The 21,661-nt window shown below is 42.2% G+C and overlaps 1 protein-coding gene across 1 annotated transcript; it reads right to left on the reverse strand.

The window, feature by feature from the left end:
* Positions 1 to 13,341: 13,341 nt before the first annotated feature.
* Positions 13,342 to 18,775, reverse strand: LOC126191018 (trypsin alpha-3-like). The gene is made up of 2 exons (XM_049931715.1): positions 18,409 to 18,775; positions 13,342 to 13,858 (listed from the first exon to the last, which is right to left on the reverse strand). Exons 1-2 carry the CDS (start codon positions 18,772 to 18,774, stop codon positions 13,460 to 13,462), a joined length of 765 nt encoding a protein of 254 aa, XP_049787672.1. The 5' UTR covers position 18,775; the 3' UTR covers positions 13,342 to 13,459.
* Between the last annotated feature and the right edge of the window lie 2,886 nt (positions 18,776 to 21,661).

The following is a 21,661-nucleotide window of genomic DNA, read 5'->3' on the forward strand; positions in this document are numbered from 1 at the left end:
AAAAATTTGAAAAAAAAACAGCAAATCTAGTCCTATGTGTTATTGCTGCACATCTTTTCAGTTGGATTATTAGCTGCCACTGATGCAACTATTTGGTTTGTTACGGTGAAGGTAGACTTTTGCAGCGAAGATAACCATTCAGGCGATTTTGATTACTGCATTTTCAGACATGGAACAGAAATGGAAAGAATAAAAATACCTAAAGAAGAACTTCTGCCAGTATCCGCCATATGTCCATACGTTTTCCTAAGAGATGCAGCATCTACTCTAAAGTAGTACTTAATGCGGCCTCTTCCAGAAAGAACGACTGTAGGCGACATTAAATACGTCTACAATAAACTGCTGTTTATTCTGGAAAAGAATAGTGACAGAATGTTCTACTGGTTCTATAAAATGTAAATTTTGGAATTTTTACATAAATCTGTCGAAACCGGTGTAGGAAATGCAGCGTATGTTGTGAAAACTGTAACTTTATTACACACTATCATAAGTGATCTCGATTTAGTACCGAGAGAGGTGGTGCAGTGGTTAGCACACTGGACTCGCATTTGGGAGGACGACGGTTCAATCCCGCGTCTGGCCACCCTGATTTAGGTTTACCGTGATTTCCCTACATCGCTCCTTCCCCGTCCTTACCCAATCCGATGAGACCGATGACCTCGCTGTTTGGTCTCTTCCCCCAAACAATCCAAATCGAATTAGTAAATGAGGCTGAGGTAACATTGTTCCGGCCTTTGTAACGTAATATACCAAAAGAAGTAAAAGACAATTTACAAACGAGATACAATACTTCATTACGAGCAGCAGTGCTAATGACGGAAAATTTTTAATTGTATTTTGAACTAAATTCTGTCCAGAGAATCTGAAATATGCTGCTTAATAACTTTGTAGTAAGTATTTATGTGTAGTATCAATTATCTTCGCAACTTCGTCACATTTACGGTTCGATATTAATCTGTTGTTCTAAAGTTTATTATTTCTCTTTTTTCACAGTACACAACATTCTTGGACAGAGCTGGTCAAAATTTCAGACACTGTAAGCGGAATCACAAACAGCAGACGGCTTCCATTTCATGCGAAAATATCAAACCAACTGATCGTTTCTGCTTTGCGGCATCACATGTTGCTTGATGCCCGTTGGTTCAGCTCTCACGTAATGACGACTCGACGCTGGCTACTGTTTGATACTTTCGCGCTGTCACTGCGTCGCGTTCCCAACAGTATGCTAATGTAGGACACCTCTCTGACGAGCTACTCAACACGAAACAACAAAATTTATTTTCTCGTATCTTATGGTTTCACAACACAGCTTGATGATGAAGTATCTAGTTTTTCGATGCTGGTCACAGGTTTTGTGATACTTACTTCCTAAGTAGGCTATCGCGTAAAATTTCAAGGCTATAGTCTGAAAAATATTATCACTGCCTACTTTGCGTTTCATTCAGTTTAGGCGATGTACTGATATGCATTAAATTCATCTAACATATCGAAATTGTTTTTAAGGCTGCAACGAAAGTCATATCTCACTACGCTATGGAGAAACTGGAAGTATTTTATTTTATCGTGCTGCCGCCGGGCGCACTGCGTGAGCCCTTCAGTCGTGAACAGTTCGTGCAAGCACACTTGTTATTCCACCGTCAGCACGCCCGTCCAGCATCATGGAGAGGCAACAGACATTTTAATGACAAACTCGTATCTTAAACATGGAGTACTAAGACGACATTGTCTACGACAGATGACTGAAAATAACATCGTGTGTTCTGAGAAGGACATTCATGTAGAATTTTTATCATTTGTATAAAAAACGGAATATCAACCTTTGCTGTTCGAGAAGCATGCTTTATTGCATGTTACCTACAACGTTAGATTATATCGTGGACACTATAAAGTGTATTTCGCAACTGAATTCAACGAAGACAGTTTCACCAACGTGCTATTTCTCTCGGAATTTCGACAATGAATATTTCCAGAATCAGTTTGACGTAAACAAAGCTGTATTGAGAAAATAAAGCACATACCCACGTCAACGGAAGATGACTAGAACAAAAAGAAGACGAAGAAGAAGAAGAAGGTAACCAGCACAACGCTTTTAGGACGGATGACAATTCCGTAACTGTATTATTGTGACAAACGCCCCATTAGAAAACCCACTAAATATAGGTCCAAGTACTACAACCATTCTTTTAGACAAGATTATTAACTGTCAATGGTAAAATTTATATATTTGTTATGCTTAATAGAAGATAATACTGGGTGGTCTTATCGTGGCGTGTTTATCTTCTGCCGTTAGGTCAGACGATAGAAATTCCACTTGCACGCTTAGAGCAGCAGATTGACGGTGACCAACTTTAAACAGAACTTGATTAATTTTCACACACATTTATTAAAATAATAAAGAGCATAAACCTTACATAACTTGATTCTGGATGCTATTTACAATTGACAATCTGAAGTTCCTTTGGTCTTGGTACGTTAATCTTATTCTCACATATCTCTGATACTTGAGAAAGTGTCTATACATTTATCTTCATGGCTGTGTACAGGAATATGATAATCTTCTTAAGTGCAGACTGAAACTTGACTATAGACTGGTAAAGACTAATGCAGACTGGTACAGACTGGTGCAGACTAATGCAGCCAAATGCAGACTCGTACAGACTGACTATGTGGTGTCACCGCCAGACACCACACTTGCTAGGTGGTAGCTTAAATCGGCCGCGGTCCATTAGTACATGTCGGACCCGCGTGTCGCCGCCATCAGTACTTGCAGACCTAGCGCCACCACATGGCAGGTCTAGAAAGACGGACTAGCACTCGCCCCAGTTGTACGGACGACATTGCTAGCGACTAGACGTACGAGGCCTTCCTCTCATTTGCCGAGAGACAGTTAGAATAGCCTTCAGCTAAGCACATGACTACGACCTAGCAAGGCGCCATTAGCCTTACCTACTTTGAGAGTTATAGTATAAATGTCTCAAGAAGAACGCTGTATTCATCAGAGAATAAAAGTTAAGTATAAAGCAACTACGTACTTTTCTTGCTACCATTCAATAGTTATCCTGTTTCAGACTTCACGCCCGTCTGCATTAGTTAGCGTGCCTTTCGGCTACCTCCGAGTGGTGTGGCTGTCTTGCTACGCCACAACAGACTAATCGGAGGTCTGTACACTCGTTATAATACCTCATGCGTTCAGGTATCACTGCTCGAGCGTGATCCATGAGGAAAAAAGGTTCTACGTTAGCAGAAATCTCACTGGATGAGTTACATATTAATACACGGATCGGCGGAAGCAGAATTTGGTCCATCTCTAAGGCAGCGCCATCTCGTAGTGCGGAGACAGACGAGCGCTGTGTCTGCGCTGTTGTGCTTAGCGGGGCGCACTCTAGTGGGAAAGTTGTGTACGCGCTGATTACGCGGAACTATGTGCACAACACATATACATGAAAAGACATCAAACATGTATGAAATATAAGACCTTGTCAGAAAAGCATATGTGATCGTACGGGACTTAAGTGGGAACAACTCTAAAACGCCGAAATATGTTGCAGACATTCATTTCTGAGTCCTATAGCACGGATATTATATGAAACTGTTAACTAATAAACAGGTATGCGCCATGCTACTGTGTCTGAACAATGGCTGACTTGGACATAGATGAATAGATCTTGCAAAGATCACCTGAGAGATATCACAGTCTGCAGGATGCAATCCGTTGTGTTTTAGGGAGTGACGTAGCTGAACTGTTTATTTTCCGTGATAAATACATTATCTTTGCACACATCGGTACACAAAAATTTTTGCAGTGTATGGCGTGGAGGCCCACTATTAAAACCTGAAGTGTCTTATCGTAACATACTTGTAAAAGAAATGGAGTTTCTACCTAGTGATACAGTTAATTATGTAAAACATGGTTCATTATATATACGAGTAGTAATATGTATCGTTACAAATTGCAACAGCAGTTAGCAAATGTTCCCAAAAGTCCCTCGCACCAGCACAATCAATCACGAAAGCCACAAAGCAGTGGCAACGAAATGGCGGTGAGAGGGAAGGAATATGGATGCTGCTATTAAGCCAACAGAACATAAGGCACTGATAAAACTGGATAGGGGTGGAAGTGGTGTGGGTGACACGGAAGGGGGCAATTGAGGGGAAGGAGGCACTCTGAAGACGTAGGTACCTACGGAGGGATGAAGGAAACGAAATTTCATAAGGTTAAGGGTTTCATATCCATGCTGTCAGACAAACACAAATAAAACTTCTTTAGAGTCCATATTATAAAACTTATTGAACTACTAAAATAATATGTTTACCTCTATCTATGACATGCATTGTAAAACTGCATGAGCATGTACTTAATTAACATGCACACCACAATATGCATGAGGGTCAAGAAAGTAGTAAAATTTCACAGAAAAATAAAAGGACAATATAAAGTATTTTTTCAAGTGTAAAACAATGGTTTTTCAGTTATTGACAATATCAAAAATTTCTGTGGTTAAATCGGTGGGTTATTCTTTAAATTACTAACATATGAGATACGCTGTATGATGGAGTAATATTAAATTCTTTCTACCGATTTTGTATTGTATCTGTAAAATCAGAGGCTATATATGTATAATAACTTAATGGTGGGGGGGGGGAGGGGGGGAGTAGTATTGGAATGATGGAGGGGTTAGACGGAAAAACGGTATGTAGTTTGAGAATGCAGATAATCATGGGGAGGGGTGGAGGAACAATCGAACTTTTATAAAGTATTTGAAACTCATTTACGTATTCTAAACACCTATTTACATATTTTATACACTTATTCATATATTCTAAACACTTTTAATTAGTATTATAAATATGTGGTATAAACAATGTTTACAGACATACTGAATAACAATGCCACATTTTAAATACATGTTTAAATAGCCATGAGAAGTATATGCATCTTCATCTACATTATAGTATATTATAGTATATTAGTATGTAATAAATCAAATATAAAATATAAAACATTTTAGGTGATGAGCCACTTAATTAGAACACAACAAGCGTTGTGACGGCGGAGAGTGGGGTGGGCAGAGGGAGTCGACATCTGGTCTGTGGTAACGTGTGGCTGCTATTCTGTCATTCTGCGCAACGGATTAATCTGAGATGTACCCTTTACCCTGTGGCTCCTGCAAGATGCATTTTCCACACTCACACTACTACAGAAGTCAGACAGACGATCCTAACGTTCTAAAGAAAAATGCCTGAAAAACTTTCAGTAATAAATATCTTCTGGAGTCATCCGCTGTGAGGAAATGACACAAAAATTCACAAAATTTCTTACAGAACTAGTGTGATACTTGGGTACTGGAGTAGTGCTAATTAGTGTAAGAAAAACATGAAACTGACGATAATGATTATTTATTTTGCAAAAATTCTGAGAAATCACAATGGCACTTTTAATTATGAACTGAACAAGTTATTTAGGGGTTTCTTTTAGGAATGAAGTTACCTCTTAAGGATAGGATTCACTAATGAAATTTCTATACAAAGTTTAAGATTGTTATTGACATGGCCGCATGGCTGAGAGCCGCGCCTACTCAACTTGAATAATTGTCCATTAGAACATTGCTAGGTACAGACAAGGCTATCATGTGTGAAATGCAGTGAAGTGTACCATTGTGAAGGAAATATGGGGCTCACAAGAACTGTAGCACACAATACCGTAAGCTGCGATGACTGCTGTCTGCGCCGCTCGCCGCTGATAAATAAGATAACTCTCGTTTTATCTGGATTGACCTTCGCCAATCAAACTCTCCCTACGCCTTGATGAAGTCAAGGACTTCTATTCGCCCCTAGTTTAACTATTGGTGTGGTACACTGGTCAGGTAACCAGTCCTCCGTGATGCCAGTCAGGCATTTAACTATAACTCTGTCCATTCACACCGTATAATAAGTGTGGTGGCCAACACAGTGAACAATGCTTAATCACAAGGACTCAATATACAGTCGCACTCCGATTCACTCTTGACAGAGGTGCTCTCCCAGTAAAGTACTGAGGAGAGACTTTTCCTCGCTCTTTGAGTACTCGTACGAGCGCACACGCTTTCATTGCGTGTTCTCCCTCCAAGAGCGACAACGGAACAGCCCCTCTCCACGCCAGACGTGAAGGGGTATATCTTTCGGTCTCTTCCATTACTCCTTCAGCTCAAGGCGTGAGGAATATCGCCTGCCAATCAGCATTGCTCTTCTAAAACGGGAGAATGACGTTTCGTTTAAGGCGACCAATCTGGAAATCTGTAGCATCGGCGTTTGGCGTTTGCTGTCTCCCTGTGAAAACCTCTAAAACTGCGTGCTATGTTTGTAAAGAATGCGTAGGCTGGGCGCTCTCACACAATGTAGCGGAATTTGCTTTTGAGCCGAACACGGGGTTCTTCTCCCTTTCACTCGGGCAAACGCTGTCTACTCTATGGGCGGTCGCCGGCTGATGTAGATAGGTTTACTCGTCGTCTGAAGGAACCGGCCTCTCCTGAACTAAAAGCTTTTGTGACCGTTGTGTCTTGAATGTGTGTGTGTACGCCAGCCTCAAGTATTTCAACCTCGGTGCGCATTTGCGATTTATTTGTTACTTGCATATCGTTTACATTAATTCATACAACATTGACTTTATCTTACAGAGTTTGGGTTCGAATGAAGGGTCTTGATGTGCGGAATATGATTGTGAGGGCGGAATATGTAAGCAATGAAGGTCAGGAGACCACGACGTCTTAGACTGTGCCTATAAAAATAAAATAAAGATTATCACAGTATCATTCAAAAAATTTAATTTAGATTCATGTGATTGAGGCACTGTGATAACTTCTTTGGCATTGACCTCTGCATACGAACTTTCAGTGTGCAATGTTGAGCTTTGTTCTTGTTTTCACTTGGTGACTGATTTTCATCTCTGAGTTAACAGTCAGAAAACTCAGGTGACTTGCAAATATATTCTTTGTCTACCAAGCACACGTCTAAACCGTATGTAAAGTTAGTTTTTTGTATTATGACCTTAGAAAAGTATGTTAACTGTTCTGACTAGATATTTGTTCATAGCCACAATGGCTCATCGATAAAGCATATCTGTGAATGGGTTACACAAGATTTTTCACAGAGTTGTGCCTCACGTTTTTGTTATCTCACACTTACCTTATAATAACAAGTCTTAACTGCTGTATGTTGCACAGCTGTTTGAGTATTTGATTTTATTTTCATACCTTGCTATAGTCACTTAAATTGCATGTTCACCAGAGGCAACATCGCACATGCATGCCATGCTAGCATTTGTTTTCTGTAGTAAATTTCAGCAATCCAGGTAAGCTGATGCTGATGTACTTCTTTGAGGTATTAAGGAACGGTACTGGCGCAAATGCAAGCCATCGCTTTCGCAAACTCTTGACTTTTAGGTTATTGTGTAGCAAAGGCTCAGACGAATCCGGGCCTAAAATGCGCTATCTATTGTGCTTTGAGGCTAATATGAACTTCACGTTCAAGTTCAGTATTCAACTGGGTTAATTCCGAGTAACTTTCCCCTTCTTATTGAGTTTTGCGTAAGCTTTTGCGTCTCGTATTACAATTATGACGTGAGATCGCTAAATTAATTTGTCATATTCAATGTGTGTAGGTATATTTAATTACTTTGTGTGAACATTCAGGTATGCTTTTGTAAGGAGAGATTTTGTACAAAGTGAACCCCTATTAATGCTTTGCTAATAAATATTATTGATTACATAAAGTTCTATATGAAATCCCCATGTGATTAAATAAAGTATCTACGCTGGATAGCACAGAGCGACAGTCATATCTGAATACTTAACTGCTATACAGAAAGCTTTCATTTGTTCACAATTGAACGCGTTTTAATTGCACTGAAATTGGCGGTATGTTATAACATCTTATGTATGCACGGGGTGTGCGCTGTGACATTGCAGACAGAGTCAACAGCCTTGTGACATATCTGTAGATCTCTCAGTTCAAGCTCCGAGTAAGTGTTATTATCTTTTGTTTGCTGCTGTTATGTTTTCCAGCATAAGTGTGAAATATTTGTCTAGAGTAATACAAGCAGCAAATTCAATAATACTTTTGAATTTAAAATAAATACATTATACAATATGTATAAATCCACAACCTCAGAATGAAGGTTTAAACTCCAGGTACAATTTCTTTCTTATTATACTATACTTTCCCCAGTTCATCCGTTATTAGCATTAAAACCGGTCAGTAGAAGATTTAAAAAAAAATTTTAAAGCCAAACTTAGTAAACCAGTTTAAACCGGATTATCAATGAATTGTCACTATCTTAAGAAAGTGATGCAACCAGATATCTGCAGTGCCTCTGCGTGCGTACCATGCGGCCGCTGTGGCAGAGCGGTTCTGGGCGCTTCATTCCGGAACCGCGCTGCTTCTACGGTCGCAGGTTCGAATCCTGCCTTGGGCATGGATGTGTGTGATGTCCTTAGGTTAGTTAGATTTAAGCAGTTCTAAGTCTAGGGGACTGATGGCCTCAGATGTTAAGTCCCACAGTGGTTATAGCCAGTTGAACCCTTTTTGAGCATATCATGCAAAGCGGTTTATGACGTAGTTGCTGTCGAGCAGGCATATTTACGGTTATTACTCTACTATCTCCTACGTTGTCATATCTTGGGCCACTTTTGTGCACATCCCAAGAATACAGTTATCCCACAAAAGGGTATTCATACAGATCTGCGTTATTAGTCGCAATGTGTGTAGGTCGTTCTTCACGTGTATCGGAATTCCATCTCTGACATCGCAGTACATGACCTGTATCACAAGAAATATTCGTCGATTATATTTCATCTGTGTCGGTTCCTATCGATATATCACCTGTTCACAACTGACTGCAATTAAACAACTGCTTGACGTGTGGCGATACCTATGACGTGAGCATCAAGTTCCAAGCCTTTTTTAGGCCTACCGGGCTCGCGAGTTGGAGTCCCAGCAGACAGACTGAGGGGACGCGTCCAGAGCTGTGGAGCCTCAGCGAGGCTGCAGATGGGATGTTGGGATGTGAAGTGGGCAACTGCACATTGGGCTGAAGAATCGCCGGGTCGAACTCTGCCCCATAGGAGGACTGGTGTATCCCGTTGGACGGGAAGTACTAAAATTTGCGTTCCAGGTTATTCCGCGTTGCCGTGAGCTGGTGCCACGAATCTAGCTTTAACGCACATACCTGTCAGTTCAGTGATATTTGCGAGACTTTGTTCACTATTGAGTTGCAGTCGGTTACTACTTGGGAAAACCTCCGTTTCTAGCATTTGTAGACTTAGAGAAAGCTTTGACAATGTTGACTGGAATACTATCTTTCAAATTCTGAAGGTGGCAGGGATAAATTACAGGGAGCGAAAAGCTATTTACATTTTGTACAGAGACCATATGGCAGTTATAAGAGTCGAGGGCCATGAAAGGGAAGCAATGGTTGGGAAGGGAGTCAGACGGGGCTGTAGCCTATCCTCGATGTTATTCGATCTGTATATTGAGCAAGCAGTAAAGGACACAAAAGAAAAGTTCGGAATAGGTATTAAAGTCCATGGTGAAGAAATAAAAACTTCGAGGTTTGCCAATGACATTGTAATTCTGCCAGAGACAGCAAAGGACCAGGAAGCGCAACTGAACGGAATGGACAGTATCTTGAAAGGAGGATATAAGATGAACATCAACAAAAGCAATACGAGGATAATGGAATGTAGTCGAATTAAATCGGGTGACGCTGCGGGAATTAGATTAGGAACTTTGACGCTTAAAGTAGTAAATCAGGTTTGCTATTTGGGGAGCAAAGTAACTGATCATGGCCGAATTAGACAGAATATAATATGTAGACTGGAAATGGCAAGGAAAGCGTTTCTGAAGAAGAGAAGTTTGTTAATATCGAGTACAGATTTAAGTGTCAGGAAGTTGTTTCTGAAAGTTTTTGTATGGAGTGTGGAAATGTATGGAAGTGAAACGTAGACGATAAATAGTTTGGACAAGAAGAGAATAGAAGCTTTCGAAATGTGCTGCTACAGAAGAATGCTGAAGATTAGATGGGTAGATCACATAACTAATGAGAAGGTACTGAATAGAATTGGAGAGAACAGAAATTTGCGGCACAACTTGACTAGAAGAAGGGATCGGTTGGTACGGCATATTCTGAGGCATCAAGGGATCATCAATTTAGTATTTAAAGGCAGCGTGGAGGGTAAAAATCGTAGAGGGATATCAAGAGATGAATACACTAAACAGAATCAGAAGGATGTAGGTTGCAGTAGGTACTCGAAGATGAAGAAGCCTGTACAGGATAGAGTAGCATGGAGAGCTGCATCAAACCAGTCTCTGGACTGAAGACCACAACAACAACAACTCCTTCCGACATGTTTAAGGTTTTTGTCTGCAGGTTAAAGTTGTTTATTTGTCATTTTGTATCCCGGCGTGGATCTGGAGAACAGATTACTGGGGTACAGCTGCTCTGAACTTGCTGAATGGGCGCGTTTGGTTTTCAGTTTTTATTAATGTGATTCCTCTTAGCTTGTCTTATTTGATGCCCTGCCCTTTCATTTTACTATTGGATTACGTTCCCGTCATTAGCACAGTCTGCACTAATTTCAAACTAGCTGTGTTATGCTTGTACCGGGATAAATAGTACCTCCTTTTTCACTATTCAAACTTAATAGTTATTGCCATCAGATGCAAGCAGCGTTGTTTTAATTTCTTGTTGCTCTTGTTTGTGAGGTTTCATTATTTAAGTACTTCCTGCTGATCAAGCATCTGGAGTTACCAGCTTTTAGCATATGAATCGTCCACGGCTCGTGGTCTTGCGGTAGCGTTCTCGCTTCCCGCGCACGGCGTACCGTGTTCGATGCCCGTCGGAATCGGTGATTTTTTCTGCTTAAAGACGACTGGGTGTTGTATGCCTTTCATCATCATTAAATCCTCATTCACTCGCATATGCTCATTATTACCATAAGAAGCAACCCGTATTGTTTTGAGTTGTTCCTGTTTAAATTTTTATTTGTGCAGCAGGAGTGGAAGGGGGGGGGGGGGTTAAATTATTCGATAGCATTTTGAAAGGTTATTCAAATTAATGTTTGGCTGCGGTCAATGTAATGTGTAATTTGGGGAGCCTTCTGCTATGTGAGCCGTATTTTCGTTAAATGTATTTCGGTTCTATATTTTAGAAGGATCAGTTAGTGCGCTAGTTGACCTGTTTCTGTAGAACGGGGCGTTCAGTATTGTCAACTGGTGCCTGGTTTCAGTCCTGACCACATTCACATCATACTAAAACCAAATTAATTTGGCAATTGCTAGAATGTAATTTCATTGTTAATTGTTATTTTGCATAAAATGACTTACTTAAATATCTTTTTTATAGTGTGACTGATGTTCATGTGAAGGTCTGGTCCTACCACTCCCCAAGCAACTTTAACATTGATTCACTTCGAACATTTTAACAATGAATATTAAGCCCTCCTCCTTAGCTTCGTGGACTGCACGGCTGACTGCAATCGACTGTCATGCAGAGGACTCGGGTTTGATGCCCGATCGGGTTGGAGATTTTCCCGCCTCGAAGACTGAGTGTTGCGTTGTGCTCATCATCTTTTCACCACTGTCGACAGGCAAGTTGCCCAGTGTGGTGTCAATTTAAAAGACTTGCCACTCGGCAGCCGAACTTCCCCAAGCGGGGACTCCAGACCATAAATGACATACTATCATTCCATTTCCTTTCAGTGAATGATAGATGGAAAAACCGTTTACTCCCGTAACAGTTCGTTATGCCTCCTACAGAAACGTGTCAACAATGTAGCTGAAGAGCAGAACTGAAAAAATGAGCGACAATCTCAGGTACGTCCATGACGTGCATCATATCACGAGACGTGTTTCCACGAATGCTTCTCTTAAAGCTGACACTATAATTCCGAAAACCCGCTATTCTGCCATTATTTGATGCAGTCGAAAGAGCTGCGGAACATGGAGTACTCCGGCGTAACATTTCGAAACTGCAGTACAGAGACAGGTAGAAAGTCAACCAGTCGAATGTGCTGCTTTGTTGGAAATTCCAACCGCCACAGTGTAGAAAGCTGGGAAGGTCGTGCCATGTGTTCTTCATGGGACCGAAAGTGGGATGGTGATGGAGCTGCTACATCAAGTTGTCGTGTCTAGCAACAAGTGGAGTGGTTCAAATGGCTCTGAGCACTATGGGACTTAACATCTGAGGTCATCAGTGCCCTATAACTTAGAACTACTTAAACCTAACTAACCTAAGGATGTCACACACATCCATGCCCGAGGCAGGATTCGAACCTGCGACCGTAGCGGTCGCACGGTTCCAGACTGAAGCGACTAGAACCGCAACAAGTGGAGTGCGATTGGAATGGCAGGTCAGAAGAATTACTGACACATGCGATGACTCCATCAGCGACTGCCAACATATTGCAAGCTTGAAGTCAGGACATTGGGGAGTGGATTAATGGTGATAAGTTTTTGTTTTGTTTCGCTCGTAAAGCGTGTCCACTTTAGTGGTCGAGTACACATCACCCAAATCGGTTACGAGGTTCAGCAAATATGCAGAATACATTATTGTTTAATATCATGTTACAAATGTGTTCATAAGATGGACGAGACATTAAATATTATGGAAGGTTTATTTAAGAACACTTTATCGTAGGTTGTTTGAAGCTGAGCTGACTTAGTGAGCAAAATCTAAAATGGAATGGACGCTAACAGGAAGAAATTTGCAAGACTGAGTCCACTAAGCGATTCGATGGCTATCCATAGTCTGTAATACCGTACAGTTGGACATTTCCTGCTGGCACAGCTACCAAATAGGCGAACGCATTATTTAAAAATTAACGGTGTATTGCACAATCCCTAATCAAATTTAATCGTTCGACGTTAGGAACGTCGGTCAAAATCCATGTAGCCATTATACAGTGACAACTGAAGTAACACGTACCTGTGAATCGTGTTAAAAGTTGCTCGATTACGTGGGTCCAATTCACTGCTCATTCGACGCACACACCTATATCCGTGATTATCGGTCATACGAACGCCAACACCTTGCCTAAAGGTATATCCGTAAACCCTACCTCTCCCCCCCCCCCCCCTCACCTCCGCCAACCAAGAAATATCACCCATCCCCCATCCCATTAACCAACTACGTTCCACACATTTAACAGAGAATTAAGTTTCACCCATTTAGCCTTAACCAAGAGAGTGGTTGCCGTGGCAGGGGTTAGAAATGATCTCGTGCCAGGATTACATTTCAGGTTTAAAGAAAAACTACGGCTATGATTTTGGTGAGCTGGCAAATAGTATATTGTTTACAGTACAGTACGATACAGAATCGTCAGGTATACAAGAGACTGTTGAAAACGGAGTGCAAATTCCAAAAGGCTTTTACAGTGGAACACTTCTTTGTTGACATTTCTGTGGCTTTTAGTGACTGTGATTCCAGTTAAACACCGGTAGCATCCCTAATCCAGGAGCGGAGGTTGCCGACGTTGGCGTACGCGGCTCCAGTAGCCTCGCAAGAGCTGCCGGTCCAGGAGACGATGCCGACCTGCGTGCTGCCACTGACCAGGGGGCCGCCAGAGTCGCCCATGCAGACGCTCTTGCCGGCCTGTCCCGCGCACACCATGCGCGCCGTGACGGTGTTCACGTTGGCGAAGATGTTCTGGCACGTGGCGCGGTCTATGATGCTCATGTCGACCTTGAGCAGGTTGTTCGGGGCGCCGCCGCTGGTGGACGTCTGGCCCCAGCCGGTGGCAGTGACGGCGAGACCGCCTGGTGGGTCGTAGTTGTCATTGGGCAGCCCCACGGCACGCATGTTGGTGCCCGAGAGGGATCCAGACACCTGTCGAGTACAATACTCTCAACTACAGTCTGCCCACAGTGCTAACATACACACAGTAGTCAGTCAACAAATAATTTATGTTGTTATGGAGACCAATGGATATTCTCTAAAAGTAACCCTGTAAATCATATAGTTAGCGCACTGATGTTTCGCTGATTTTTATTGGATATACTTGTGGTGTACTACTTCGATAAAAGTTCAAAGTTGAAGATGAAGCTATAGATCCTTCGAAGACGATCACAAACAAATCGAAACAGAAAAATATTCGCATGAGAATAATATTTGTTGTCACTGCCGAAATAATTCGTTCCTGACGTCCACAATTTCCAACACTATGGAATCACCAAGAAAATATTATTTAACTTTAATATTCTACAAGTAATGCTGCCGAACAGAAATCCAAGCAACTTGTTTGCTAATAGGTCTGAAAGTCAGTTCTGTGGAATAGGAAAGACCTTAAGGTAACGTAATTCATCCGCGAAAGAAGTAACTAACAAAACACTTGTTCGACTGATCCTAGAGTACTGCTCATCACTGTGAGAAGATTACTAGGTTGGATTAATCAAAGAGATTGATAAGTTTGAACGACAAGCAGCGAATTTCGTCATGGGATCCTTGATTCGGGGCGAAGGCAGTATGGAGATGCCCAACAAAAAAATGGTTCAAATGGCTCTGAGCACTATGGGACTCAACATCTTATGTCATAAGTCCCCTAGAACTTAGAACTACTTAAACCTAACTAACCTAAGAACACCACACACACCCATGCCCGAGGCAGGATTCGAACCTGCGACCGTAGCAGTCCCGCGGTTCCGGACTGCAGCGCCAGAACCGCTAGACCACCGCGGCCGGCCAGATGCCCAACAAACTCCACTGGATACAGCTGAGGCGCTGTGAACAACGGAGAGGTTTTCTACTGAAATTCGAAAAGAATTTTTTTTTTTTGTGAAGAGTTGGACAACATATTACTTGCACTCACACAGGTCACGCGAAATGACAACAACTACAAAATATTCGTGAAATTAGAGCTGATACTGAAGTTAGCGACGATTATCCTTCCATCGCGCCATTGGCGAATGGAATGCGGAGAGGATATCGGCTAGTGGTATCAGAAATACCGTACATCATACACATTTAGGTTAGGCTATAGTGAACCTAAGAGAGGCTAAGATAACGAGGAATAGCAGAAAAGAGATTAATGACGGAAATAACATCAAAACTGGTAACCACAAACTAGACGAACTAAAGGAATCCACCTGCCTTGGAAGCAAAATAATATGTGATGAACAAGGTAAGGAAGACATATAAAACAGGGAAGCACGGGCAAAGATGGCATTCTTAGCCAAAATAAGTATGGGAGAGAGTAGCATCTTGAAACACTTTTGGGACTTTGCCTATAGCCAGCCCAGTTACTGTAGTAGTTCTCTTGTTCATTGTTAAAATGACGGCATTCGCTTCTTGTGTGCTGCAGCCTTTTTCTGAAATTACGAAATTTACTTCTGAAATTAAGGTTTTTCCAAATGAGAAACGATGTTACAAGCCACGACCTTGCCACGTACCTAGGAACCAATATATGACTGTAATTTAAAAGCGTTACAACCGAGGAAATTTTGTCAATACTATAGCAGTCTATCTGTTACATTGATACCCTACTACACACTATTAATCATTATGTGTAATCAAATTATGCAGAAGTATTATCAAAAATTCTGTCTCAAGTTAAACGTATTTTGAAAGTGAAGCTATTGGAAATTAACATGAATTTCCGTTTTCAATACAGGTAAAGTTGTTAAGACATTAACGAAACTCCGTTAATTTGCAAATATCACATGTCCCGTAAAAAGAGACCTTATTGCTTTTCAGGTTACGGCGTAAGGCATGGCTATCGAAGTATGGCATAACCGTCCACACATTATACAATTAGTTTTAAAAACATATAGATCTTGTCCCTAAAGGTCTGTAACTCTGGTACACAAAACAAATCCGGTGTCCAAGAACAACTGAAACTCTGGGAAATGGCGAAAACTGCTAGTGGTCCATTCTAGGGCGAATTCCTTCATGAGGTTCTAAAACATGTCTGTAGACTGAAGTACCTATCAAAAAATATAACGTGTTCCTAGGTGCGCCTTCCTTCTCGTTCAGTAATCACAGACGTTGTCTCTAATTTAAGAGAGAATGTACGCCTGGAGCACTATATTGTACGGTATCGAAACATGGATGGTGGGGAAGCTCAGAGGAAGAGAATCGATGCTTTAGAGGTGTACTGCTATAAGAAGGATAATCAGAACTAGATGGACAAGATAAGAAATGAGTTTCTTCCAGAAGAGGCTAGGGCATATGTACCACATTGAAGAGAAGAAGGAAAAAAATTATCAGACGTGTTAGAACGTCATGGAGTAACTTTCATGGTACTATAGGGAGCCGCAGAGGATAGAAATTGAAGGCTGCAACCCATGAAAGAGCATATCCAACAAATAATCGAGAACATTGACTACAGTCTTGAACTCAATTTGCGATCACTCGAGGGGATTCGACGACATTTTCGTCGAACATATTGGGAAAATATGAAGACGTAGCACTGAGTCTTACTGCAGAACGATTCTACTGTCATGTATACACGATGAAAACAAGACGTACCCACGAAGGCGACAGCAGCGTCGCCTGGCGATGAATGACTGCTGGTCAGACACACGCACGTTGCACGCAGTATGAGTGGGTGCCTCGTCTGTGTGAAATGGGGAAGGCGTGCGCTCTATCTGAGTTTTACTGAGGGCAGATTGTGATCATCCGGAGGCTCGGCACCAGCTTTTCGGAAATGGCATGCCTTGTTGGGTGTACGATGTGTGCTGTAGCAAGTGTGTTCAACAAGTGGCGAAATCAAACTGAAACAACGGCCAGACCTCATGGGGTTGGGCGGCCGGCCACCCCTCATTATAGATATATGAAGACATGTCTGAAAGAACAGATACCGTCTTCATGTATAAATAAGGCTTACCGGCCAACGATCTTCTTCAGTACGGATGCACTCACTTTGCTCAAACTCTTACGGGAATCGGTAGGCTGACTGTCGCGAGTTATGAGTATAGTGGGCAGAGGCCCTACAAATGTAGTAGCTGGACAATAAGTTGGAAAGATGGGTCTCAATGGGACCGTGCCAGAGATAAGTCCATATAATCCCAATATCCTCTGTGTGCTCGGTGGCTCAGTCGGATAGAGCAGGAGATATCGGGTTCAAGTCCCGGAAGGGTCACACATTTTCAACTGTCTCCATTGATATTTATCGACGCCTATAAGGAGCTAACGGTCTGGATTCCATTGTAGTTTCATTCCTCAATATAGATGTTGGACGTCGTATGATGGGCAGACTGGTAAAACGAGACAGGCGGCAAACGATGGCAGAACTATCATCAGACTTTAATACTAGGCAGAGCAAAAGTGTGTCTGAACACACAGTGCACAAATCACTCCTACCGACGAGCTTTCATAGCAGACTCCCATGCAAGTGCCAATGGTAACACCACAAAATCGGCAACTACTATTGAAATAGGTTCGAGCTATGGCAGAGCGTTGGCATGGCCTAATGAATCCTGATACGTTCTTCATCATGCCTATGGGTGGTCCCGAATCCGTCGTCTTCCAGGGCAACCGCCCCTTGGCACCTTTACTGCGGGACGGAAGCAAGCGGGTGGCGCCTACGTTATGCTCTGCGGAACATTCACGTGAGCAACCATGGGTCCAGTGGAGACTGTGCAAGGCACCATGACGGCCAAGAGGTATCGTACACAGGCTGCAGACTACGTATACCCTCAATGGCGATCATGTTTCCTAAGGGCGGTTGCGTTTATCGAGTAGATAGTGCCCCATGTCAACAAGAACAGGAGTGCGATGCGTCGTTCGTGAAACTCAGTGACTCAGTTGGTGTGATGGCCTCAGAGCTCATCGCCTCCCTCGCAGGAATTTACGGAAATTAGGCGACTTGGGCGCACAGATGTTGTGCCAAATCCCTTCAGTTAACTGCCCAAACTTCATTGTTTTCGTACGACGACGCGTCGCTACTGTTATCCGTGCCACGGATGGAGGTAGGTGGTTATGATGTTCTGGCTGATCAGTGTAAATGTAAAGTGAACAAAAAAAATGCAGTTAATGGGTTAAAGAAATGCTCTACAATTTACGATCTTATAATGTTGCTTAAAATCCGCCTTGATTTAAATTTTTTTTTTTTTTATTATTCATATGACCGGTTTCGGTTCATTCAGAACCATCTTCAGATCTGATATTTCACTTACAGGAGTAACCCGCCCAAATCCAGCAACTTTCACATGCTACGTCACATGTGACGTAGCATGTGAAAGTTGATGGATTTGGACGGGTTACTCCTGTAACTGAAATATCAGATCTGAAGATGGTTCTGAATGAACCGAAACCGGTCATATGAATAATAAAAAAATTTTTTGCAATCAAGACGGATTTTAAGCAACATTATAAAATCACTGATTGCTGTTATCCCATAAGACATTATGTCTGTTTTTGCAAAATTTACGATCTCTTACCTGCACCACCGCTATGTCGTAGTCAACTGTTACGGGGTTGTACTGCTTGTGCATGTAGCCGGTCGCGACGTTTAGCACAGTGCCGCCGCTGTTCTTGTACGTGGACCCGCCTCGCACGCTCATCAGCGACACGGCAATGCCGTCGACGCAGTGGGCCGCTGTCAGCGCCCAGTTGCCGCTGATGATGGAGGCGCCACATATCTGGGAGCCGCCGTACAGGAAGGCCAGCTGCCAGGGGTAGTTGGAGATGTCGGCGTTGGAGCCGCCGATCACCCGGCCTTCGCCTCTGGACCACAGCTGGCGCCCCCTCGGGGCTGCGAAGCTGGGCGCCAGCAAGCACAGCGCGAGGACCAGGTTGCGGATCATGGCGGAGCAGCCGTGTGTGCCCTTTCTCGTTCGGACTGCAGATTATATACTAATTCTGTGCGACCTTAACGTCTCAGTACTGTTGTTATCTACATTGAATCACCGTCCAAAGGATAAATTTCGCATCGTGGGAACGCGATAGCGATGTAATGGAAAGCAAAATATGAATGCACTGGCATTAGTGCTGTCTTACACAATCTGAGGTACCTTTTGAGTTGATTATCATTCGAACTACCAGATAATCCGAAAGTGATTGTTCAAGGTTGTGGTAGTGCTGTGGTACATTGTGTGGATTAATACAGAGTCACATTATCTCTGCACTCAAATACGTCCAAGGAATTTTGATTACTGTCGTTTATTACTGCAAGAAATAGAAAACCTTTAGTTGTGATGTAGAGTAGCGACAATTATTTTGGCAAACACATTTCCATAACAAAAACAACTTATTCAGTGGAAAATCTTTGTAACTGTAAAGTCACTTGAATAACAGACCTAATTGCGCTAATATCGCAAAACAAGGAACATTGTGTTCCATAAGTGGCAATTAGACAGTTTTACAAAATTCCCATACTATAAGAAAAGTCAAGTTTCACAATTCAAATACTTGAGGAACTCGAGTCGGTATAGACAGGCAATAGCATTTGGTAGCGATACCATTCGCCTTAAACACAGCCGCACATCTTGATGACATGGCGTCAACGGGGACACCCAAATGATGCAGGACCGTCCTTTAACAAACGACTGCAGTATTTGGTCGCGGTTGGATAATTTTCGGCACTTGAGCCTTCGGTAGAGATACTCCCACAGGTCTTGTATCGGACTGAGATCTGAGCTCAGGTTACGCCACTTAAGGACCCTTACCCCCATCTTTCTGAAAAAGTTCGTAACATAAGCAGAGATCTGCTTAGGCTCATTGTCATCCCATTTCATCAATATCATTGTGCAGCATCTACTTTTACAACAGTTCAGGCGATATCCAGGGATCCATAATGACCAAAGGGCCGTTACTTGAACGTAAGAAGCATCTCCACACTACGACGTTCCCAACACCATCCTTAACAGTATGTACGTGGCTTGGGACATCGTTTCTTGCATCGACCGGTCTTCGGACATATCGAATCCCAACGGTAATAAAACTTATATTTATCGCTCTAGAGCACACGCGACCACTGTTGACGTGTCCATTCCCATGCGCTCTGCCAAACTCAAGCTGGGCTTACCTGTTCTTTGCTTCGGCGCAGACCATGAAGATAAGTCTCCTTGAGGATCTGTTTTATGGTACTGTTCGATATTCCCACGTTGTGGAATTCACGCAGCTCTCTGTTATGTCAACAGCCGTCTTCTTTGGGTCGCCCTTTGTCATCCTTGTTTTGACTACACATGGGAAAACAGCACTACAAGACCGAAAGCAACTGCTACAGCTGTGTCTGCAGCTTTCGTAACCTCAGACGGCGTTGGCTGAAGAAGCAGACTGTTCAGAAACTTTTCACCAGAGGCAACTAAATATCACTTTACGTGTGAGCATGAATGCTTACAGGCTGCTTGCAAGTACTACTGTCCGTCTAAGCATGAAACATGAAACATGTTTAGAAAACAGAGTACACTTTTAAAGATCGTTGAGAGCAACATTGCACAAACAAATGGTTACTTCGCTCTAAAGTATGTGGGCGTGCTTCTTGTGGAGAATCTACAAAGCGCTACACTATTTTTCTGTGAGTAAATTAAAGTTATTTAGCAATTATAAAAGAGTTTTGCACTGATAAGACACAAAGTGTGGTGTACTAAAATGCAAGAGTGGCTGCTTCAGCTCAAACAGACACTACTCATTGCTCCCTTTCACAGCACGCATATTTCTACGACAAACCAAAATATTTCTTTTGTCTGTCTTTCAACCAGATTAATAATTTTCTCCACTTCTGAGATGTTTTACGAGTAAAAAAGTTTAAAATATTTCTTGTCTTTCAGAACTAACTAGTATTCGCAGTGTTTAACATGTACGTTACCACACACGCTTATTTAAGAATTGAGAAGTCAATGAAAATGAAAACCGAACAACCCTTTTAAATCAGAATTTTCATTGTAACATAAACAGAAACGATAAATCGTGTCTTTGGGCGCAGCAAACTGAGACTGCTCAGACCTGCATAACAGCGTTTCTGTGTCCTCCCCACATACTGTAAGGTTTTCATACGTTTTCTGCCACTGTAAGTAATTCACCTGCACTGCACTGGGACAAAGAAGCATGGGTGCGCTGCACGAGCAGCGGACAAGATCCTTGAGTTTTTGTTAAAGGTAATCTGTATAATTAAGCCACATGTTACACAGTTGGTGGAAATGTCTGTAATTTGGTAATGAGAGAATTTCGTGATTTTTTGTAGCCTTACGTTGCACGCTTTTTTTTGACAATTACCAAAATTTAATCATCAAAGTACTATTTTCTATAGTAAAAACTCTCCTTTATGACTCTTAATAAAGTTTTAAATATTTGCCGTGTGTGCATTGCACCTTACGCCAGACGTGCCGTGTGTGCATTGCACCTTACGCCAAACGCAGAGACAGACTTTCTGACAAGCGAAGAAAAATTTACAGTTGATTTCTCTCTTTATATTTGCTTTCGAGAACATCAGGAAACCACACACAAAACAGTACGCTGACTATGAGTTAAGTTACTTTTTTTAAGGACGGGTCCTTTTATTGCATTAGTTCGAGTAAACATTACGAGGGCACAATTTACATGCGTTGTGATAAAGCAGCTTAATTTACAGCGAACAGTGTAGGTAATATTAAACAGTTATTTCCCATCGTGTTGACCAGTGATTTATTTTATAGATACTTCAAGACAGACATTGCTCTCCGTGTTACGCCGGCCAGTGTGGCCGTGCGGTTC

Source organism: Schistocerca cancellata, chromosome 6 (assembly GCF_023864275.1).
Source record: "Schistocerca cancellata isolate TAMUIC-IGC-003103 chromosome 6, iqSchCanc2.1, whole genome shotgun sequence".
Classification (NCBI taxonomy): Eukaryota; Metazoa; Arthropoda; class Insecta; order Orthoptera; family Acrididae; genus Schistocerca; species Schistocerca cancellata.